Source organism: Xenopus tropicalis, chromosome 9 (assembly GCF_000004195.4).
Source record: "Xenopus tropicalis strain Nigerian chromosome 9, UCB_Xtro_10.0, whole genome shotgun sequence".
In the NCBI taxonomy this organism is placed as follows: domain Eukaryota; kingdom Metazoa; phylum Chordata; class Amphibia; order Anura; family Pipidae; genus Xenopus; species Xenopus tropicalis.
The window spans coordinates 44,351,815-44,371,644 of record NC_030685.2 but is presented as its reverse complement, the minus strand read 5'-3'; the positions used below and the strand labels follow the sequence as shown (position 1 = coordinate 44,371,644).

Here is a 19,830-nt window from a genome sequence, read left to right as displayed (position 1 = left end):
TCCCTATATATAATAGATTGTTCTACAGGTGGAACCCTAGCTCCCTACTTGTACAGATTACAGGAACACTCACAGGACAGATGGAGAAACCTCAGGCAGCTCTCAGTATTACTGTGCAGCAGAGTCCATGCTTTCCTTCTCCTCTCTTCCTGAATCAGATCTGCCTCACTTTCATATCTTTTTGGCTCCAAAGCTCTTTCAGCAGTGTCACAAGGTCAGAAGCCAATCCCTCCTGCTGATTGGGCCAGGCTGTGACTGGGAACTGTCCCTTTGCAGTACAGTAAGCAGCCATGTTTTTGGTTGCTCCAGATTTAAAATCACAGGGTTGTGTGTTTGGGGAAAGTGTAAATTAGCACTTCCCTACACAAGGTTTAAAAGGCATTATCTGTTTAAACTGGATACATTAAAGGATTTTTGCATGTTGCACCTGTTCTAAATCTCACTAAAAATACTTTATTGCCTATTGTTGACCATAAAGCACTGAAAGACTCCATGGATAAAAGGCTTGACTTAGACTTAAAAACAGCCTTCATCATAGCAGAAGAAAATCTTAAACCAGCTATAGCCAGCCTTTAAGGGGCCACGGATTTAGTTTTATTTATAAGTCTGATTGGCTAACACTGATGCAGTTTTAACAGAGGGGCATAATACATCAGATATTCTAGAAGGAACTTAGCTATTCTGGTCATCTTAGTGGTGAAGAAAGTTCAGCTAGCCTCAAGATCATTGGCTTTGTGGGTATCAGCTAGGAGAGCCTTATGCCTCAGGACTATGGAGGATGACACAGATAAAGGAAATATTAGGCACAATGTTTCTGTTATGTGGGGGTGCCCCCCCTTAAGTGCTAATGAAATAATATTTGCTCCATCAAATTATAGGTCAGCACATTTCCTTCTAGGGGTCAATGATAGATCACATTAAACAATTCACATGAATTAACATAATACAAATAAACAGTCCATGACAAGTCTATAATGTTGAATTTGTTAATATTGAATTTGAACTAAATCCTAAAAATAAATATGGGTAGAAATACCATATTTTATATATTGAACTTATTGCATCAGACTGAAGGTTCAGAATTTCTATAGTAGTAATGATTCAGGCCTTCAAAATTGTCACAGGACCTCCTCACCATGGATTTTGTTAAAAGTGTCTGCAACAATCGCGCTTTGAGCACCTCTTTAGAAGCTAACCTTAGGAGTTGTGGCAAATCGTCAAGCAGAAAATAAGGCTGTTCTGTCATATAAGCTGCTGGGCTGATTATAATATTCCGATGCACTAGTTGAACTGGTATCAGAGGTGCCATGTTACTAATAATTTGTATTATTTATTAACCAGCCTTATATTGTGACAGTTATATTGAATATATTATATTGAATATATCTTGTGTGGGACCCAATGCCCAGTAACTCACAGCAGCACACAGCATATGCAGTGAATCAGCAGAAAAGAACATGGGGAGCACCACTGGGGGCATCTTTGGAGACACAAATCTTCACTGCTAAAGGGTTGTGGTTGCCTTTAAATAAAAGATGACCCATATCAAGGGACCATCATATGGAGACCTTAAACCCTTTTTTTGGTATCCCCATGTAGCCCACCTGTGCAGATACTGTGGTACTACTGCTTTACTTGCTTGCTTGGCGCTACAGGAGCCCTGAGCCCCGCTTACTTTGGGGACAGGCGTTTCCCAGCAATGGCGTGCCTCCACCCAGGGATAGTGGTATGGACTTATTTCCTACCCCCCTGGGAACTTCATAGGTTGATGTGCCCCTCCGGACTAATAGATCTCACCACACGGGTATATGAATGAAGTAACTGAAAAGGTTTATTGGACGGACACCTCTCCAGGAGCAGCTTGACAATAATAAACAGTGCAGGGTATATCTCCATACGTCTCATTGAGTACCATCTCCTGTTGGCCTACACAATGGTACTCCCGACATGTGCTCCCCTCTAGGGGCTCTCCCCGGTACTCACGGCAAGACACTCTACCATAGAGTTCCCCCGGTACTCACGCTAGGACGTTACCCCACAGGGACCCACACCGGTACTCTCACTGGGCATCCTCAGATCCGGCCTCCTGGACTAGCGGTGACCTGCTCCACCTACCTAGCCACTTAGTTCCCTGCACTCCGGCTGATATAATGCCGGGAGGTCTTAACCTCGCTACTACTCCTGGAGGGGCCATGTCCGCCCATTCTAACCTAGGCTGCCCTACATATCACTCCTAGAGCGATCTATTACAGGACTCCTATCTAGAACTATGCCCGGGGCACTCACTCCACTACTGGAGCAGTCCCTGGACTAACCAACCCCCACAGCCCCTGCTGCTTCCCTTATATGGGCCTATGCACCACCCTGTGGCCATAACCCGAACTACAGGTGTACACCCTATTAACTATTGCCAACCCAGTCATCCCAGTGTCCCGGTTCTAGGGGTTCCTGTCCTAGGGGCCTGTTTTTGGTAAACCCCTACACCCATATTGAAATGTAACTGATTAAAATCACCAAGAAGCCACTATTAATTCTCTGCCCATGGGAAACATTTTATTACATAGATATAACAGCAATCAATGTGGTATCTTCCAAAGAGACACATTCAAGACAAATTCTATGCATGCAGCTGTGCTCTCCTATTTGTTCTGTTTGTTGTATTATTGCTAGTAGGTGTGTGAAAGCACAGACCAATGCAGTGGATACTGACAGACTGCAAAGGCAAAGACAGATAAAGTGTGCAGGCAAAACCTCTCTGTTTACAGTCCTGATTAGACTATGTGGTCGTTTTGCGTATTAACTCTTGCCATTTGACACTGTATAAATCCCCCTGCCAGTCCTGTATAATTAACAGCCTCCCTGGATTTTGAATACATTTGGCTGTCATTTCCCTGAGCCCATCACCTTTTCCTAAACTATCTTTCTCACTGTTGGAAATAAATGTAGAAAAGAGTTATTGCTGTGTGTTCCTAAAAGTGCAAAGGGCCCATAGGAATTAACCTGGTACAGGTATGGGATCCCTTATCTGGAAACCCGATATTCAGAAAGCTCTGAATTACGGAAAGCCTGTCTCCCATAAGACCCCATTTTAATAAAATAATTCAGATTTTGAAAATGTATTTCCTTTTTCTCTGTAAAAATAAAACAGGTCTTTGTATTTGATCCCAACTAAGATATAATTAATCCTTACTGATGTAAAATAATCCTATTGGGTTTAATTAATGTTTTATTGATTTCTTAGTAGACTTAAGGTATGAAGATCCAAATTACGAAAAGACCCCTTATCCAGAATGCCATTGGTCCCAAGAATTCTGGATAACAGGTCCTATACCTGTACCCTTGCAGGCCAGTCTAACACTGTCTGACTCAATTGGTTAAATCTTGTATTAACCCTTTCCTTGCCAAAAACATAGGTATACATTCTTGCAGGAAAAGGCTCTTACTGCCAATGTGGATAGTTAGTTGCACTATGGTCCTACGACAAGACACAATCTTTACAGGACCAACCCCTAAACACAGACAAAACAGGACCACATGTATGCTGTTAGGGATGCCACTTTCAGCCCCCTGCCCCTGCCCACTTACTTCCTGCTGCAAAGACTCTGCAATCCTGGGCCTGATATTGACCCTCCTGCACACAAAAACAGTAAGTAGCCTTTCTTTACACATTTATACACCCAAATGCCTGCATTTACACGCACACACAATACACTCTTAAATTAAAGGTAGCTTTTTTTATTTGCACATATGTACACATCCACAACCTTTTAGGAGATAATATGCTGTAAAACGGAAGCTCTGGGGCCATTTCAGAAACTTCATCAATAATAATAATAAAAAAAAAAAGCACTAATATAGGAGTATTGTAGAAATGATAGCTATATTGGCTAACAATAACGCCTGCCAGTTAGAAACTTCATCAAAACTAGCAAAGCTAAAGTTTGAAATAGAAAGGCATATTTAACCATTTTGGATTCATCAAAATGTGTACTTTTCATGAATATATGGGTTTTAGCTTTTATCACATATAAAACAGGCAGTGTGTTTTTGATGTAGTTGAAATATAGACCATCAAATTTGTCTCTAAATGTCCTACAAAACCTTTATCCAGGTTGGTAAACCTATGTACATTGGGCAACAAATAGTTCAATAGACCCCTGGCAACATTATCTTGGTTCCTAGTGACAAGTGGAAGAAGCTGAAAAGTAGAAGCTGTGAAGCAATTTTCAGAAATGTTATCAAAACTGCCAATTTTAGGAAATCTTTGCAGTTTGGTTGTTTGTAGTAGAAAGACATATTTGCCCATTTTGGATTCCGGAGAATGTGTACATTGAAAAATATGGGATTTACAAGCTTTTTATAGTTCTTCTCATACGTAAAACGCAGTACATGTGTTGTTTTTGATGTAGCTTATATATTCATCAAATTTCAGGTGAGTGATTGCTCACCAAAGTCAACCAATCACACCCCTTTAAAAAAAGGGGATGATAAACTGAATAAATTAGAACTGTCACTTAAGTTAAAGTACACTTAAAGGACATGCCAACACCCAAAAAAAAATTCTAAGCAACTTTCCAATATGAAAAAATGTTTAGTGCTTTAAAAATTATTTGTAAATGTAATTTGGAAGCAGCATTTACTTAACTCCTGGTTATCCTGGAGCAGCAGTTCCACGCAGCATTTACTTGTGAGGTTTAGGTGGGTTTTCCTCTTGGAATCTGAATTGCAGACTCTTAGGGGCACATTAAGTAAGACACGAACGCTCCGAGCGAAATTTCGCCAACTTTTTTTTTTTCCAATCCGAATTTATCCCATTCAGGATTTGAACTCGTGATTTCATTAATCTACCCCTAAGAAGAGAACTGGTTGCACTGAGGGCAGCTACAAACTTGGGGGAGGACAGAAAGCTTACTGAGCAAGCACTGGCAGGGGCAAGTGTAGTGGGGGTGGGGGGGGTGGAAAAGGAACAGTGGAAGTTAATGAGATAAGTTTGTAATAGTCAAGAGGGGAAGTAGGGGATGGAAGCTTAGGGGGGCTGGTCCACAGCTTGTCCAAACCAACAGATTTGCCATTTTGGGTGAAGATGCTGGGAAGGACAGCTCTGAACTGGCATGTATGGAGCAGGCTGACTCTCAGAGCACCCTGGGGGGAAGCACCTCTAATACAGGTGGGGAAGTAGTTTTGGAAGGCAAGAGAGGCTAAAGTTATAGGGGATTCAATTATTAGAAAGGTGGATATGGTAATTTGTCAAAAAGACTCTATATGTCGAACTCTATGTTGCTTTCCTGGCGCTAGGGTACGGCATGTGGTGGAACTAGTAGACATATTACTGGGAAGGGCTGGGGAAAATCTGGTGGTCTTGGTAAATATAGGTCCCAATGACAAAGTTAGAGGAGGGAGGATGTCCTCAAGAATGATTTAAAAAAAACTAGGTGAAAAGTTGAGGGCAAGGACTTCCAAGTAGGGATGCCTTGAATTCCAGATTGGGTTTCGGATTCGGGCCAAATCCAGCCTTTATTTTAAAGCATTTATTTCCCAATCCTAATTAGCATATGCTAATTAGGAATCTGTTTCAGTTCGGAAATCGGCAGAATCCGTCAGGGTGGGTTTGGTGCATCCCTACTTCCAAGGTAAATTTTCTCAGAGATATTTCCTGTGCCACAAGCAACATTAAAGGGGGCAATGCAAGAAACCATGTAAAATAATGTAAAATAGAAGTAACTGCTTTTATTTTAATACCTTTGGGTTCAAATATGTCCATAAATGCTTGAAAACATTGCTCTACCCACTACTTTTGCAAGTGTCCGGTTTAGACTATTCAGCAGGCCCTAATCTGCTTCGGTAACAGAGCAGCAGCTACTTTAAGTGCAGTGAATATGCACAGGGTGTGCGGGGCTTTGAGATGTCACAGGCAGTCTGTTCCTGCCCTGCTCAGAAGGCACACAGAAGGAGGAAACTGGGAGAGGTTTTCCCCGGCTACTCTTGAGTAAAGCCTGTCAGTCAGTGCTGTGACCACTTCCTGTGGGAGACTGAAGCCACACTCCCATCTTTCATTTCACTCTGACTTCTGACTTGAGAGGTTGCCTCTGCAGCTCTCATACAGTATAATTTTTCTGCTTCATCACATTTAGAGGGAGGATGAATATTATAACCTTTATATAAAATGTCTCCTTTAAGGCGGCAGCGGGAGCTCGGGGAAAATAATGCGTGAGAGATTGATGTAGGGAGGAGGGCTTTTGGGTTTCTGGAGAACTGGGCTGAATTTTCAATCAGCTACAGGCTCTTTGCCAGGAATGGGCAGCACCTCAATGATGACACTGCCTTTGGGGGAGAAGATGGCTAGAGGGCTGGAGGAGATTTTAAACTAGACATGGGGGGGTGCAATGAGTAATTCTGTGGTAGACAGGTTAGATGAGGGAGTGGGCATAGTAAGGAAAAATGGAGGACACTTGCTTGGGGGTAATGATAATGGCAGGGGGGACCATAAGCTATATAATTCAAAATCCCCACACTATTACCAGTATTAAATGTATCAGTGCTCTCCTGTCTATACCTAGTTCCGGCCCTGAAATATATGTTTACTAATGCAAGGAACGTGGTTAAATGAGTCACTTGACTGGGCAGTTAATATCGGTGGCTATACTTTGTTTCGGAGGGACAGAGGCAATAGAAAAGGAGGAGAGTGTGTCTGTTTGTTGAGCAGAAATTAAAAGCACATTTAAAGGAGGAAGTGATGATGGCAAATAAGGGAGCTGAAGCCGTTTGGGTTGAACTTCAAACAGATTGTAAAGAGTCCACCAAATTAATGGGTATGCTATAGACCCCATAATGTAAGCGAAGAGAAAGAGGCTCAGCTCTTGTTGCAAATAAAAAAGGCTGCTAGTTTGGGGAAAGTGATAATAACTGGAGATTTTAATTACCCTGATATCGACTGGATCAACAGCACTTCCAGGACAGTAAATGGGAACAAGTTTATAAACCTGTTACATGACAGCTTTATGTCACAGGTTGTTGAGGAGCCAACCAGAAACCATGCTGTAATGGATCTAGTGATCTCTAACAACCCAAAACATATAGCAAATGTGCAAGTGGTTGAACCCCTGGGTAATAGTGACCATAATGTTATTTCATTTGATGTTTGGTGCAAAAAAAACAAATATACACTAGGGTAACAAAGACCCTGAATTTTAGAAAAGCTGGCTGCTGTTACTGGTTACCTTTGTGTAAGCTTTAAATGGTATCAGTACTGAGATTAACTGGCCCCCTGCAATGTTCACACTGTATTGTTTATACATGTAAGGAGCAGTGCCAGCATTGTGTCGCTGTATGCACTGCCTGCCCTATGATGCTTGTGTGTATGGCACACACAGGCAGCATAGGGCAGGCAGAGAATGGCACACACAGGCAGGGTAGGGCATGCAGAGTATGGCACACACAAGAAGCATTGGGCAGGTAGAGTATGGCACACACCCCCTCCACCATGGTTCTTATCAGCCAAGACTTAGGGCAAAGCATCACAGGTCATGACCCCGTTTCATGTTCTAGACCTAACTTATACATTGCTTTAGGTGTCTGTTTCTGGTACTAGTAGAGTGTTTAATGAATAGCTTTTCTAGTGAAACCCTTGTAAGTCTAAATAAAAGTATTATGCAAGTTGATGCAAAAAGCTGCACCAAATATTGGAAAGTAAATAAGGTATGTTATTTTGGGGGTGGCCTGTTTCCTTGTTTGGGTCTGGATTCTGTTGTAGCCCCTTTCTTGGTTTTGTTCTACAAACGCCATAACTTAGTACTCTAGTCTGTTAACTAATTTGACATACAAAACACTGTCACATATATTAATTTCAAACTATTTTTCTGCTTACCTCCATCACCTGAGCCAGATCCACCATCTGCAAATAGGAAAAAAATCTTACTTTATTATATTGAACATACCCAAATGTACCAGTTTAAGGCAATTTCTATGTGCCCTCACTTCATCAGGAAAAAGAATGTACCTGATGCATTATGTCTGCTAATAAAGGGTTGGAATAATCCCACTCCTGCAAGCAAATATTCATCCTTATGTCAAAAAAATACAGAATTATAATAAACCATGGAATTAAATTCAATGGAAACAAATTACACAAAAAATAAAAATGAGTGTATTAACACTGGAGCATTGTGGAGAATGCATAAGAATTTAATGTATAAGCACTAATTAGAACCCCACCATATCCAGATCTATATTTACAGCATATAATTTAGATTTGAGTTGTGGCCATGGTCTTCTATCCCTTCCAAGACCAATGTTATTTATGCCTACTACCTGGTGATTATTATGCATCCATTACACACATATTAAGATAGATTCAAAATCTAGGACCAGCATATTATTGAGAAACATACTGTGGATTATAATCCCTAAATAATGATGGGGTATGAGCCCAGCACTGTGTTTTGTATCTGTTAGGTGCTCGACAATAACCAGTGCTGGGAATTAAAATCTGACAATAAAGGGAGTGCTGCTAATATGTACGAGTACCAGTGACGTGATCCTATTATGGCCCGTAGTCTCAGTAGTTAGAAAATGTTCAACCAGACAGTTTTAAGTTCATGCCATCCTGCTATGAGTTCTGGGGTATTATACATGTAATGACCACTGCATTCATTTATATATTTATATCTGTAAAATGGGGAGTGGTTTATTAACTAAACATTTAGAATGGCTAATTAGGGCAAGTAAATCATGGCTGAAACAGAAAGAGCCAAATTCCTACAAGATAATGGTAATAATAATACAGACAGAGCAAATGAACACCAAGTAAGGAGTAATCGAGTAGTTATTCTTACAAACATACTCTTTGTTTGTACGGATAGTTTGGGGTGGGGGGAATGGGAGATCTGCCAAGCTGCAAGCCACAAAAAAATTTCACACAGTGAGGTGCAAAGGTATTCCCCCCCAATTCCCCAAAAGCAGCCAGTATGGGGATAGAGTATGATGGTAAGCTTAACCGACCACCTCTGTTCTTTGGAAAAATACTGTTAACAGTACAGATGCAGCCAACAAGTTTTCACATTTTGTCTCACCATGTCCAGACACCATTATTTAAGTGTTAAATCCAGCCCCTAGATGGTGCTGAAATGCAAACACATGTCAGCAAAACACAATAGAAAACTCCATAGACCAGTGCTGTCCAACTTCTGTGGTACCGAGGGCCGGAATTTTTCCGACCTACGTGGTGGAGGGCCGATAATGGAAGACTGCACCCACTTGAAACCACACCCGTGTTATCACATGACCATACCCATATTAATGGTTGTAGTACAGCAAAAAAACTGCCATACTCTGCCTTCCCTACCCTGCCTGTGTGTGCCATACTCTGCCTTCCCTACCCTGCCTGTGTGTGTCATACTCTGCCTTCCCTACCCTGCCTGTGTGTGCCATACTCTGCCTTCCCTACCCTGCCTGCGTGTGCCATACTCTGCCTGCGTGTACCATACTCTGCCTTCCCTACCCTGCCTGTGTGTGCCATACTCTGCCTTCCCTACCCTGCCTGCGTGTGCCATACTCTGCCTGCGTGTACCATACTCTGCCTTCCCTACCCTGCCTGCGTGTGCCATACTCTTGCCTGCCCTATGCTGCCTGTGTGTTCCATACTCTGCCTTCCCTACCCTGCCTGTGTGTGCCATACTTTTACTGTGTGCCATTCTTGGCTGGTTTGTGCCATACTTGGCCTGTGTGTACCATACTCTGCCTGCCCTACCCTGCCTGTGTGTGCCATACTCTGCCTGCCCTACCCTGCCTGTGTGTGCCATACTCTGCCTGCACTACCCTGCCTGTGTGTGCCATACTCTGCCTGCCCTACCCTGCCTGTGTGTGTGCCATACTCTGCCTGCAATATGGCATACACAGGCAGCATACAGTGACACAATGCTGGCACTGCTCCTACAGTCTGCACAATAACTATATATTAAACCTTTTTAATTGCAGTACCACCTCAGTATATGTTCTTTTTGTAGTGTGCAGGGATTATTTGTGGGTTTCTACTGCTCCTACAGTCTGAGGTGTGAACACTGCAGGCCGCCAGTTGGACAGCACTGCCATAGACCATGCACCAATCTTTTTCCCCCTATGTTAAATGGAAGAGATATCACCCAACAACATGGAAAAGGAACATGGCTGCATCTGTATATATATATATTCCATATCAAATTACTAATGCATATTAGTAGTCTTTTGCCCCTGTGGATAACAAATTGTGCCTTTCTTTTACCCAAACAACCTACTTGTGAATATACTATGGTGGAAATACATGTACAACTGACCTCAAAACAAGGTATGGCTTTAAGGGACTATATGGTAAGACTTAGAACCATAAAGTGTATTTGTGGTATTTACTGTATGTAATTCTGGATGGTTTTACTTTGACATATAAAGTATAATGATGTGTTCTATAACAATCAACCACATATGGCATTTGACTTAAAGGGAAACGAAAGTCAAAGTCACTTGGGGGTGCCAAAATGTTAGGCACCCCCAAGTGACTTTAACCGCTTACCTCGTACCCCGGGCTGGTGCCCCTGTTAGGAGAAAACAGCACCAGCCCGGGGCACCTGGAGCGGATCGCTTCCTTCTTCCTGGCTTCCTTTTCCTGAATGCCAGCGGTGGGCGCATGCGCAGTAGAGTGAAAAGCCGACTTTAATGTTTAAGTTCGGCTTTTCACTCTACTGCGCATGCGCGCGCAGCGAATCAGAAGGAAGGAAGCGCCGGCAGCTACCCCGGGCTGGTGCTGTTCCCTCCTCACAGGGGCACCAGCCCGGGGTAAAAGGTAGGTGGTCAAAGTCACTTGGGGGTGCCTAACATTTTGGCACCCCCAAGTGACTTTGACTTTCGTTTTCCTTTAAAGAAGTTTGTGATCATCTATCATGGTGTCAGGTTGACTTTGAGACTATGAAAATTTCGGTAAACCACTGACAATATACATTTTGGTAACATACAGTGCTACCCTCAGGAGTTTACTCTTGTTTGTTATGATCAAGGATGCATACTCCATTGTGGAGATTTAGCACTTTAGGTAGAAGCAGCAGCTTCTTTAACACAGATAGGTACACAGGGTTCCAAACTGAAATCTGGTTTGTAAATTTATTTAACACAACAATTTTGGCAAAACTGAGATAGCGTAGTGTGTTTCCTGGATGTGAAGATCACGCCGGAAGCGGGGAAACTGTATATGGATTTGTATAGGAAGACTGTTCACCACAATAATCTGTTACATGCTGGGAGCTTTTATAGTAAAAAAGTCCTTAAAGGTATACCAAAGGGGCAGTTTATACATGCTAAAAGAATTGCGTCAACCTCTGAAAGCTACCAGCATGCGAGCAAAGAACTGATTGGTAGATTTTTGTAACGGAGCTATAAAGCCAGAGATATAGAAAGGGCTTCACAGAGTACAAATGATCTCAGAGATGAGCTACTTTCAAAAAAGCCGATTCAATCGGCATTATCTAGACAAACATTTGTGTCTCAGTATAATATTGTGAGCTCTAAAGTAGGGAAGATTGTGTTGAAATACTGGCCTGTAATGCAGAGTGATAAACAATTTGGGACCCTATTTAAAGAGCCTCCCCTATTTAGTTACAAAAGGGCACGTACGCTTGTCAACCCCAAAAATAAATAAAATTTTTGCATAATGAAAGAAAACATAATTCTAAGCAACTTTCCACTATGAAATAATTAAAAATTTGTAGTGCTTTAAATATTATTTGTAAATGTAATTGCTATTGAAAGCTGCATTTGCTGAACTCCTGGTTGTTACATTTTTAATAATGCTGCAAAGGTCTTGCTTCTCCAGCAAGGCATGTCTGTCAGACTGCTCCTTGTGTTACAATGTTTCAACAGTCTGAGCCACCAGGGCAGGGAATAGAAAAGGACAGGCAAACACTGCTTCTAATAGCAATTATAAATACAAATAATTCAAAAACCATTACAAACTTGTAATATATGTATATTGCAAAGCTGCTTAGAATTTCCATTTCTTTTCTAGGCAAAAAATTATATTTTGCGTTGCCTTGTCCTTTAAGGACATGCTTTACCCCTCAGATATTGGCTGTGGGAGAAAAGGAAGATTCTTAGGAATCCCAAAGAATGGTACATTTCCCTGTTTAGGGTGCAATTGTTGCAATTCTATTATAAAAGAGTCCACAATCAACCACCCTACTAAAGGGTATAAAGTTCCAGTGCGTGCCTATGCTACCTTTAAGTCATCTTATGTGGTCTATTTCCTGAAGTGCCCATGTGGCCTGGGGTACGTAGGACAGACTATTAGGGAGGTAAAACGCAGGATACAGGAGCATAGGGGGAACATAAAAAAACTTTAAAATGTATGCATATACAGATACCCCTGTCACACAGCATTTTGCGTTGTGTAAACACAATGCTATACAGCTAAAATGGTGCCTCCTACAGGAGGTATCACAAAGCAAGAGAGGGGGTGACAGAAAAGTTAGATTGTTACAGCAGGAAGGGAAATGGATTAAAAGATTGTCTACTATGATACCTAATGGTATGAATGATTATTGGAGCCTTCAACCACATTTGTGAATAATGCTGACCAATGTATTATTATTAATATTTATTTGCAAGTACAGAAGTGTGATTTTGCAGCTTCTAGAGGAGATAAATGTAGCTATTTTGAAATGTGAAGATAAATGTAAAGGTTGAGTACTAATGTATTGCCCGATGAGAATATATTTCAGGGAAAACTATTAAAATAGCAAAATGTATATAGAAGTTTGCAAGCCTCTGAGAATGGTAGGAGCTAATATGAAATAAAATAAATTTAGTGTTCACTGTAACCCCTGATGTGCATAGGTAGGCACAGTGATGTGCAGTTCCTGATGGTGTTTTTAATTTTTTTTTAATGTTGTACCTTTTTTTGATGTTTTTGGTTTAGGTACACAAGAATTATGGACTCTGGATGTATATTGATGCATTTAATGAACTTTGTATAACGGTTATTAATATTGCACACCATGGACACTAATGTGTTAATTGTGTAGTGATTTGTGTCTAAAGCTGGCCATACACGCACCGATACTATCATACGAAACCTCGTTGCGTGTATGGCATGTCGGCGAGTCGACTGATATTGCAGGAAGCTGCTGATATCGGTCGACTCACCAATCGGACCGGTTAAAAGATTTAGATTGGGCGCCATAGAAAGCGCCTGACCAAAATCTGCCGTCAGGGCTGAATCGGCAGAAGGAGGTAGAAATCCTATTGTTTCTACCTCCTTATCTGCCTGTTTCAGCCCTGACGGTGTGTGGCGGATCTGACGATGTTTCGTGCAACCGATGGTCCCTTTTTTGCAACTAATCAGCTAACACAGTTGCACAGACCATCAATTTCACAGCCCTCAGTGCTGCTTCATAGAGGATTCTGGGAGGAATATATCTTAATTCTGTGATTTTTCCATATTATCCAAATATATTTCTGTATACTGTGATATAACTTTATAATAACTGATGTAGAAAAACTGTTGAAATAACCATTTGTGTTATTCATGCTAGTACAGTATATATATACTGTACTGGCATGAATAATAATAGATCGCCACAATAGTGGTAGATAGATAGCCACAGTAGTGCAAGACAAAATGCTATATTTATTCTGTAGAATGCTTTACTATTCACACATACATATATATATATATATACAGGTCCTTCTCAAAAAATTAGCATATTGTGATAAAGTTCATTATTTTCTGTAATGTACTGATAAACATTAGACTTTCATATATTTTAGATTCATTACACACAACTGAAGTAGTTCAAGCCTTTTATTGTTTTAATATTGATGATTGTGGCATACAGCTCATGAAAACCCAAAATTCCTATCTCAAAAAATTTGCATATCATGAAAAGGTTCTCTAAACGAGCTATTAACCTAATCATCTGAATCAACTAATTAACTCTAAAAACCTGCAAAAGATTCCTGAGGCTTTTAAAAACTCCCAGCCTGGTTCATTACTCAAAACCGCAATCATGGGTAAGACTGCCGACCTGACTGTTGTCCAGAAGGCCATCATTGACACCCTCAAGCAAGAGGGTAAGACACAGAAAGAAATTTCTGAACGAATAGGCTGTTCCCAGAGTGCTGTATCAAGGCACCTCAGTGGAAAGTCTGTGGGAAGGAAAAAGTGTAGCAGAATCGCTGCACAACGAGAAGAGGTGACCGGGCCCTGAGGAAGATTGTGGAGAAGGACAGATTCCAGACCTTGGGGGACCTGCGGAAGCAGTGGACTGAGTCTGGAGTAGAAACATCCAGAGCCACTGTGTACAGGCGTGTGCAGGAAATGGGCTACAGGTGCCGCTTTCCCCAGGTCAAGCCACTTTTGAACCAGAAACAGTGGCACAAGCGCCTGACCTGGGCTACAGAGAAGCAGCACTGGACTGTTGCTCAGTGGTCCAAATTACTTTTTTCGGATGAAAGCAAATTTTGCATGTCATTCGGAAATCAAGGTGCCAGAGTCTGGAGGAAGACTGGGGAGAGGGAAATGCCAAAATGCCAGTGTAAAGTACCCACAGTCAGTGATGGTCTGGGGTGCCATGTCAGCTGCTGGTGTTGGTCCACTGTGTTTTATCAAGGGCAGGGTCAATGCAGCTAGCTATCAGGAGATTTTGGAGCACTTCATGCTTCCATCTGCTGAAAAGCTTTATGGAGATGAAGATTTCATTTTTCAGCACGACCTGGCACCTGCTCACAGTGCAAAAACCACTGATAAATGGTTTACTGACCATGGTATTACTGTGCTCAATTGGCCTGCCAACTCTCCTGACCTGAACCCCATAGAGAATCTGTGGGATATTGTGAAGAGAAAGTTGAGAGACACAAGACCCAACACTCTGGATGAGCTTAAGGCCGCTATTGAAGCATCCTGGGCCTCCATAACACCTCAGCAGTACCACAGGCTGATTGCGTCCATGCCACGCCGCATTGAAGCAGTCATTTCTGCAAAAGGATTCCCGACCAAGTATTGAGTGCATAACTGAACATAATTATTAGAAGGTTGATTTTTTTTGTATTAAAAACACTTTTCTTTTATTGGTCGGATGAAATATGCTAATTTTTTGAGATTGGAATTTTGGGTTTTCATGAGCTGTATGCCACAATCATCAATATTAAAACAATAAAAGGCTTGAACTACTTCAGTTGTGTGTAATGAATCTAAAATATATGAAAGTCTAATGTTTATCAGTACATTACAGAAAATAATGAACTTTATCACAATATGCTAATTTTTTGAGAAGGACCTGTATATAAATACTGAGTGCTAGGAAGCTGCACACCAAAACGCTGATGATACCTGGGTGCCTGTGCAGCAAATAATTATACAGGCATGGAGTGACGGCACACACACAGGATTTTCACACAGGAGTCGCAGAAATGCAAAATAATAATCAGAGGTTTATTGTGACCAAAGTTCCTGTGTGGAACTGAAACGTTGGTCACAATAAACCTTTGATTATTATTTTGCATCTCTGCGACTCCTGTGTGAAAATCCTGTGTGTGCCGTCACTCCATGCCTATATATCAATCATTCTTAATCTAGCCTCTGATATTTTTTGGGACTTTTGAAACAAGCAATGAAGGGCTTTTAGTCACCTGACACGTGCCAGGTGAAAACACTTTATCATAGGCAAATATTTCTAAAATCCTGACCAGTATGACCTACTGGCAAATAAAGCATTAGAGATATTATTATATGATCCCCTTATGTATTTAAACCCTCTACTGGAGGGTCTGCTACATAGTAACATAGTAAGTTGGGTTGAATAAAAAGACACGTCCAGCAAATGTAACATTTTATGTCTATATATAACCTGCCTGTTAGTTGATCCAGAGCAAGGTAAAAAAAAAAAAACCCTATCTGAAGCATCTCTAATTTGCTGCAAAAGGGTTGCCAAGATGGCAACCAGACCAGTCCCTGAATCACCTTTTAACTATAAGCTATTACCTTCTATATTTCTTCTATAACCTTGTATTTCCTTACTAACTAAAGGCCATTCAACCTCTTCTTGAAGCTATCTAATGTATCAGCCAGTATGACTGATTCAGGGAGAGAATTCCACAACTTCACAGATCTCACTGTAAAAGGCTCTCTCCAATTATTTAGGCAGTAGATGCAAGTCTACTGTAAAAACCTACTGTTAAATAATTATTATCAACATTTATTTATAAAGCGCCAACATATTCCGTAGCGCTGTACAATAAGTGGGTTTCATACATTGGACATACAGAGTAACATATAAAGCAATCAATAACCGATACAAGAGGTGAAGAGGGCCCTGCCCAAAAGAGCTTACAATCTACAAATAATTAGAGATATTATTGTATAATCCCATATATATTCATACATAGTCATCACCTCTTAAGTGCCTCTTCTCCAACGTAAACACCAACATGGCCAGTCTTTGTTCATAAATGAGACTTTCCATATCTTTTACCAGCTTTATTGCCTTTCTGTGGACCCTTTCTAATTCAATAATATCCTATTTGAGCACCCCGAAGAACATTACTGCCTGTAGGCAGTTTCCTATCCATGTGCAAACAACTTCACTAAGACCAACAAACCTTGGTTTACAAAGCAGTAATTTGTGGGGTACTGTATCAAACCCTTTGGCTAAATCTAAGTAGACCCCACTGTCCAACTTCTTACTAACATCATCATAAAAAAACAACCAAATTTGTCTGGCATGACTTATCCTTCATAAAGCCATGCTGATTACTGCTCATAATGTCATTCTCCAAAACATAATTTTAAATGTGATCCCTTAACAAGCGTTCAAATAACTTGCCAACCAAAGATGTCAATCTTGTTGCCCTATAATTGCGAGGCTGAGATCATCATCTCTATTTAAATATAGAATTACATTAGCTTATCAACAGTTCCCAACAGGTACCATACCAGATGATAGAGAGTCTGAGACTAAACTTAGTTCTCTCAGCACTCGAGAGTGTATTTCATCTGGCCCCAGTGCCTTGTTCACATTAATTCTAAATAAACTTTTATCTACCATGTTTTGTGGCTCCTCTATTGTATATACTGAAGAAAAGAACTGATTTAGCACATTTGCCTTCCTTTTGTATCTGTTATAACCATATTTACTATAAATAAATGAAGCCACACTCTCAATCCACATCTTTTTACTATTAATATACTTGAAAATGTTTTGGGGGTTAGTCTTAGCCTCTGCTGCAATGCAATCCTCAGTTTCAAAGTTTGCCTTCTGGATTCCTGTTTTACAACATTTGTTATAGTGTTTAATTAAGAACTAAAGAGGTTAATATGGGAAAAAAGGCATTAAAAGGCATTTAAAAACTACCATATTTTTTTTTAGTTTCAAATTTAGCAACATAGCGTGGTTCTTAACATTTCTACATTAACTTCTAAAAAGTGTTGTCCACTTTTAATTTCACTTTTTGTTAAGTAGCTCTCCGGTTTCGAGTTTCAGCAGCTATCTGGTTGCTAGGGTCCAAATTACTATAAAAAACTATAAAAAATAAATAATGAAGACCAACTGAAAAGTTGATAAGAATTGGCTATTCTGTAACATTCTAAAAAAAAATTAACTTAAAGAGGAGATAACATTATGGTATTATCCAGGTGTTCAACCACTTGCACATTTACTATACCTTCTGGGTCATAAAAAAAAAAAAAACTACATCCAGACAATATGGTTTCTGGTTGGCTCCTTAACAACCTGTGACATAAAACTGTCATTGCCTCTCGGCGTAGGAGCTCTTTAACCCTGTCTCCTCCACGGTGGAATTTCCCCACTGTGTCAGCTATTTGAAATTTTAGTTGATTAACTCCACGATTGTACTCTAAAAAATGACCTGAAACCACCTGTTCTAATTTTCCAGCATTAATAGCAGATTTGTGCTCCCTTATACGGGCGCGGACACTATGGGGCAGAGCTTAATACATAAAAACTCACCCACTGTCTAGTCATTCCTATGGGATTTTTAGAAGCCTGTTTATCAATGGGTGAAAGTTAGAACTCTAACACAACAAGAGACCTTATACGCACACCCTTAACTCTCCTCAAAAAGTTTACGCTCGGTGCTCACTGCAGGGGGATCGGCACCCTCCCAAGGAATCCAAATAGAAAAAATGCAATGGCACTCAAGAGCTATAACTGGGACTAGCCCTTTAGATACTTTATTACGGAAGTGCAACGTTTCGGGGCAAAACTACCCCTTTGTCAAGCATGCTTGACAAAGGGGTAGTTTTGCCCCGAAACGTTGCACTTCCGTAATAAAGTATCTAAAGGGCTAGTCCCAGTTATAGCTCTTGAGTGCCATTGCATTTTTTCTATTTGAAAGTTAGAACTCACCATTTGATAAATACGCTTCTAAAAATTCCATAGGAATGAACAGAACATGGGAAAAATCTGCCCCTATGTGTAGTATGACCTACCTACCTACATATATCACCTAATCAATATTTACTCAGTCACACTTACTTCACATTTTCTAGAACAGGCAGCCATCTCTAAAAAAGTATTCTCCCTTCCTTTCCCTCCTTGCTTCATACTGCACATGTGTTTAATTCCCTCCCCCCGCTCCCCTCTGCCAAATCCGCTTCTGATTGGCTGGTGGGCATGTGTAGCTCAGAACAGGAGACAGGATCAGAGAATAGGAAGATTTCAGTGATGTCACTGTAGTCTTCACACTGCTGTAGGCTGCCAGCACCATATCTCAAACAGGAATCTGGGAATTTAGATATGCAGTAAGTACTTAAAAAGAATGCCTTTAGACTTACTTTTAATTTATATTAACCTTTCATTGTCCTTTAAGTGCCACAGGACGTAGAATCTACGTCCTGTGGATAAAGGTACCCAAGTGCATAGGGTGTGTATAGGGTAGATCAATGAGATGACCGATATTGCAAAAGCCTTGTATATCGGTCGTCTCATCAATCAGGCAGGACAAAAGATTTTGGTTGGGCGTTGTTGAAGGTGCCAGAGCAAAAGCTGCGTTTAGGGCTGAATCGTCCGATAGGGGTAGAACTCTTATTGTTTTATCCTCCATATCTGCTCCATATCATAGCCATGAACCTTGGATATGGTCGTAGGAAAGATCATAATTGTTACGTGTATGGTCACCTTAACAAGAGCACCAGCCTGGGGTATAAGGTAAGCGATTACAATCACTGAGGAGTGCCTTTCATTTTGGCAGCCCCCAGTGATTGTACCTTTACTTTTTCTTTAAGTGGCAGCTGAGTTTAGAGCTGCTACTGCCTGTAAAAAGGGTGTGCTCCACACTGTTTCTTGTGTGTAAGAAGGAGAGATGGCTCTTCTGCGAGAAGAAGAAAGTATGAAAAGGCTCTCAGAGCAGGCCACAGTGCAGGAATCTTGCCTGACTGAGGGAGCAACTGCAAGGAGCAAAGGGAGCTATGGTTTAAGACAGGGGTCCTCAACCGCCAGGCCGCGGACCAGTTCCGGGCTGTGGACGGCATAGCAGTGGGCCGCATCAGTTCCAGCAGCGAAGAAAAACCACGCGACGCACACCTAAACGAGCTAATGAACGCGCGCATAAAGGAGCAATGAAGCCAGTCGCATGTATATAACGCGCACACCCCCCTCCCCCCCAGCACGTCACATGTATAACGCGCCTGAAGTTCGCGCTGCGCCAACCCCTCTCCCCCCGGTCCGTGGAAAACTTTTTTTGCCTCCTACCGGGCCTTGGCGCTAAAAAGGTTGGGGACCCCTGGTCTAAGAGACTGGCATGTCTGAGTGTAAGGTCTAGAGGCTGAGAGTTCCCCAAGGAACTGCCAGGAGTTAA

At 41.3% G+C, this 19,830-nt stretch overlaps 1 protein-coding gene across 10 annotated transcripts in view; it reads right to left on the bottom strand.

Annotated features, from left to right (window-relative positions):
* tmeff2 (transmembrane protein with EGF like and two follistatin like domains 2) overlaps window positions 1-19,830 on the bottom strand; it is a 303,915-nt gene that overhangs the window by 239,132 nt on the left and 44,953 nt on the right. For 9 of the 10 annotated variants that reach the window (XR_004220347.1, XR_004220348.1, XR_001171749.3 and 6 more), the window contains exon 4: window positions 7,865-7,891. The exons of the other annotated variant lie outside the window; for it this stretch is intronic. Coding sequence is in view for 5 of the 9 variants with exons in the window: in XM_031892430.1 (XP_031748290.1) it covers window positions 7,865-7,891 (27 nt within the window). In the remaining 4 variants the exon portion in view is untranslated. The remainder of the gene's footprint in view (window positions 1-7,864; window positions 7,892-19,830) is intronic. 10 annotated transcript variants of the gene reach the window in all.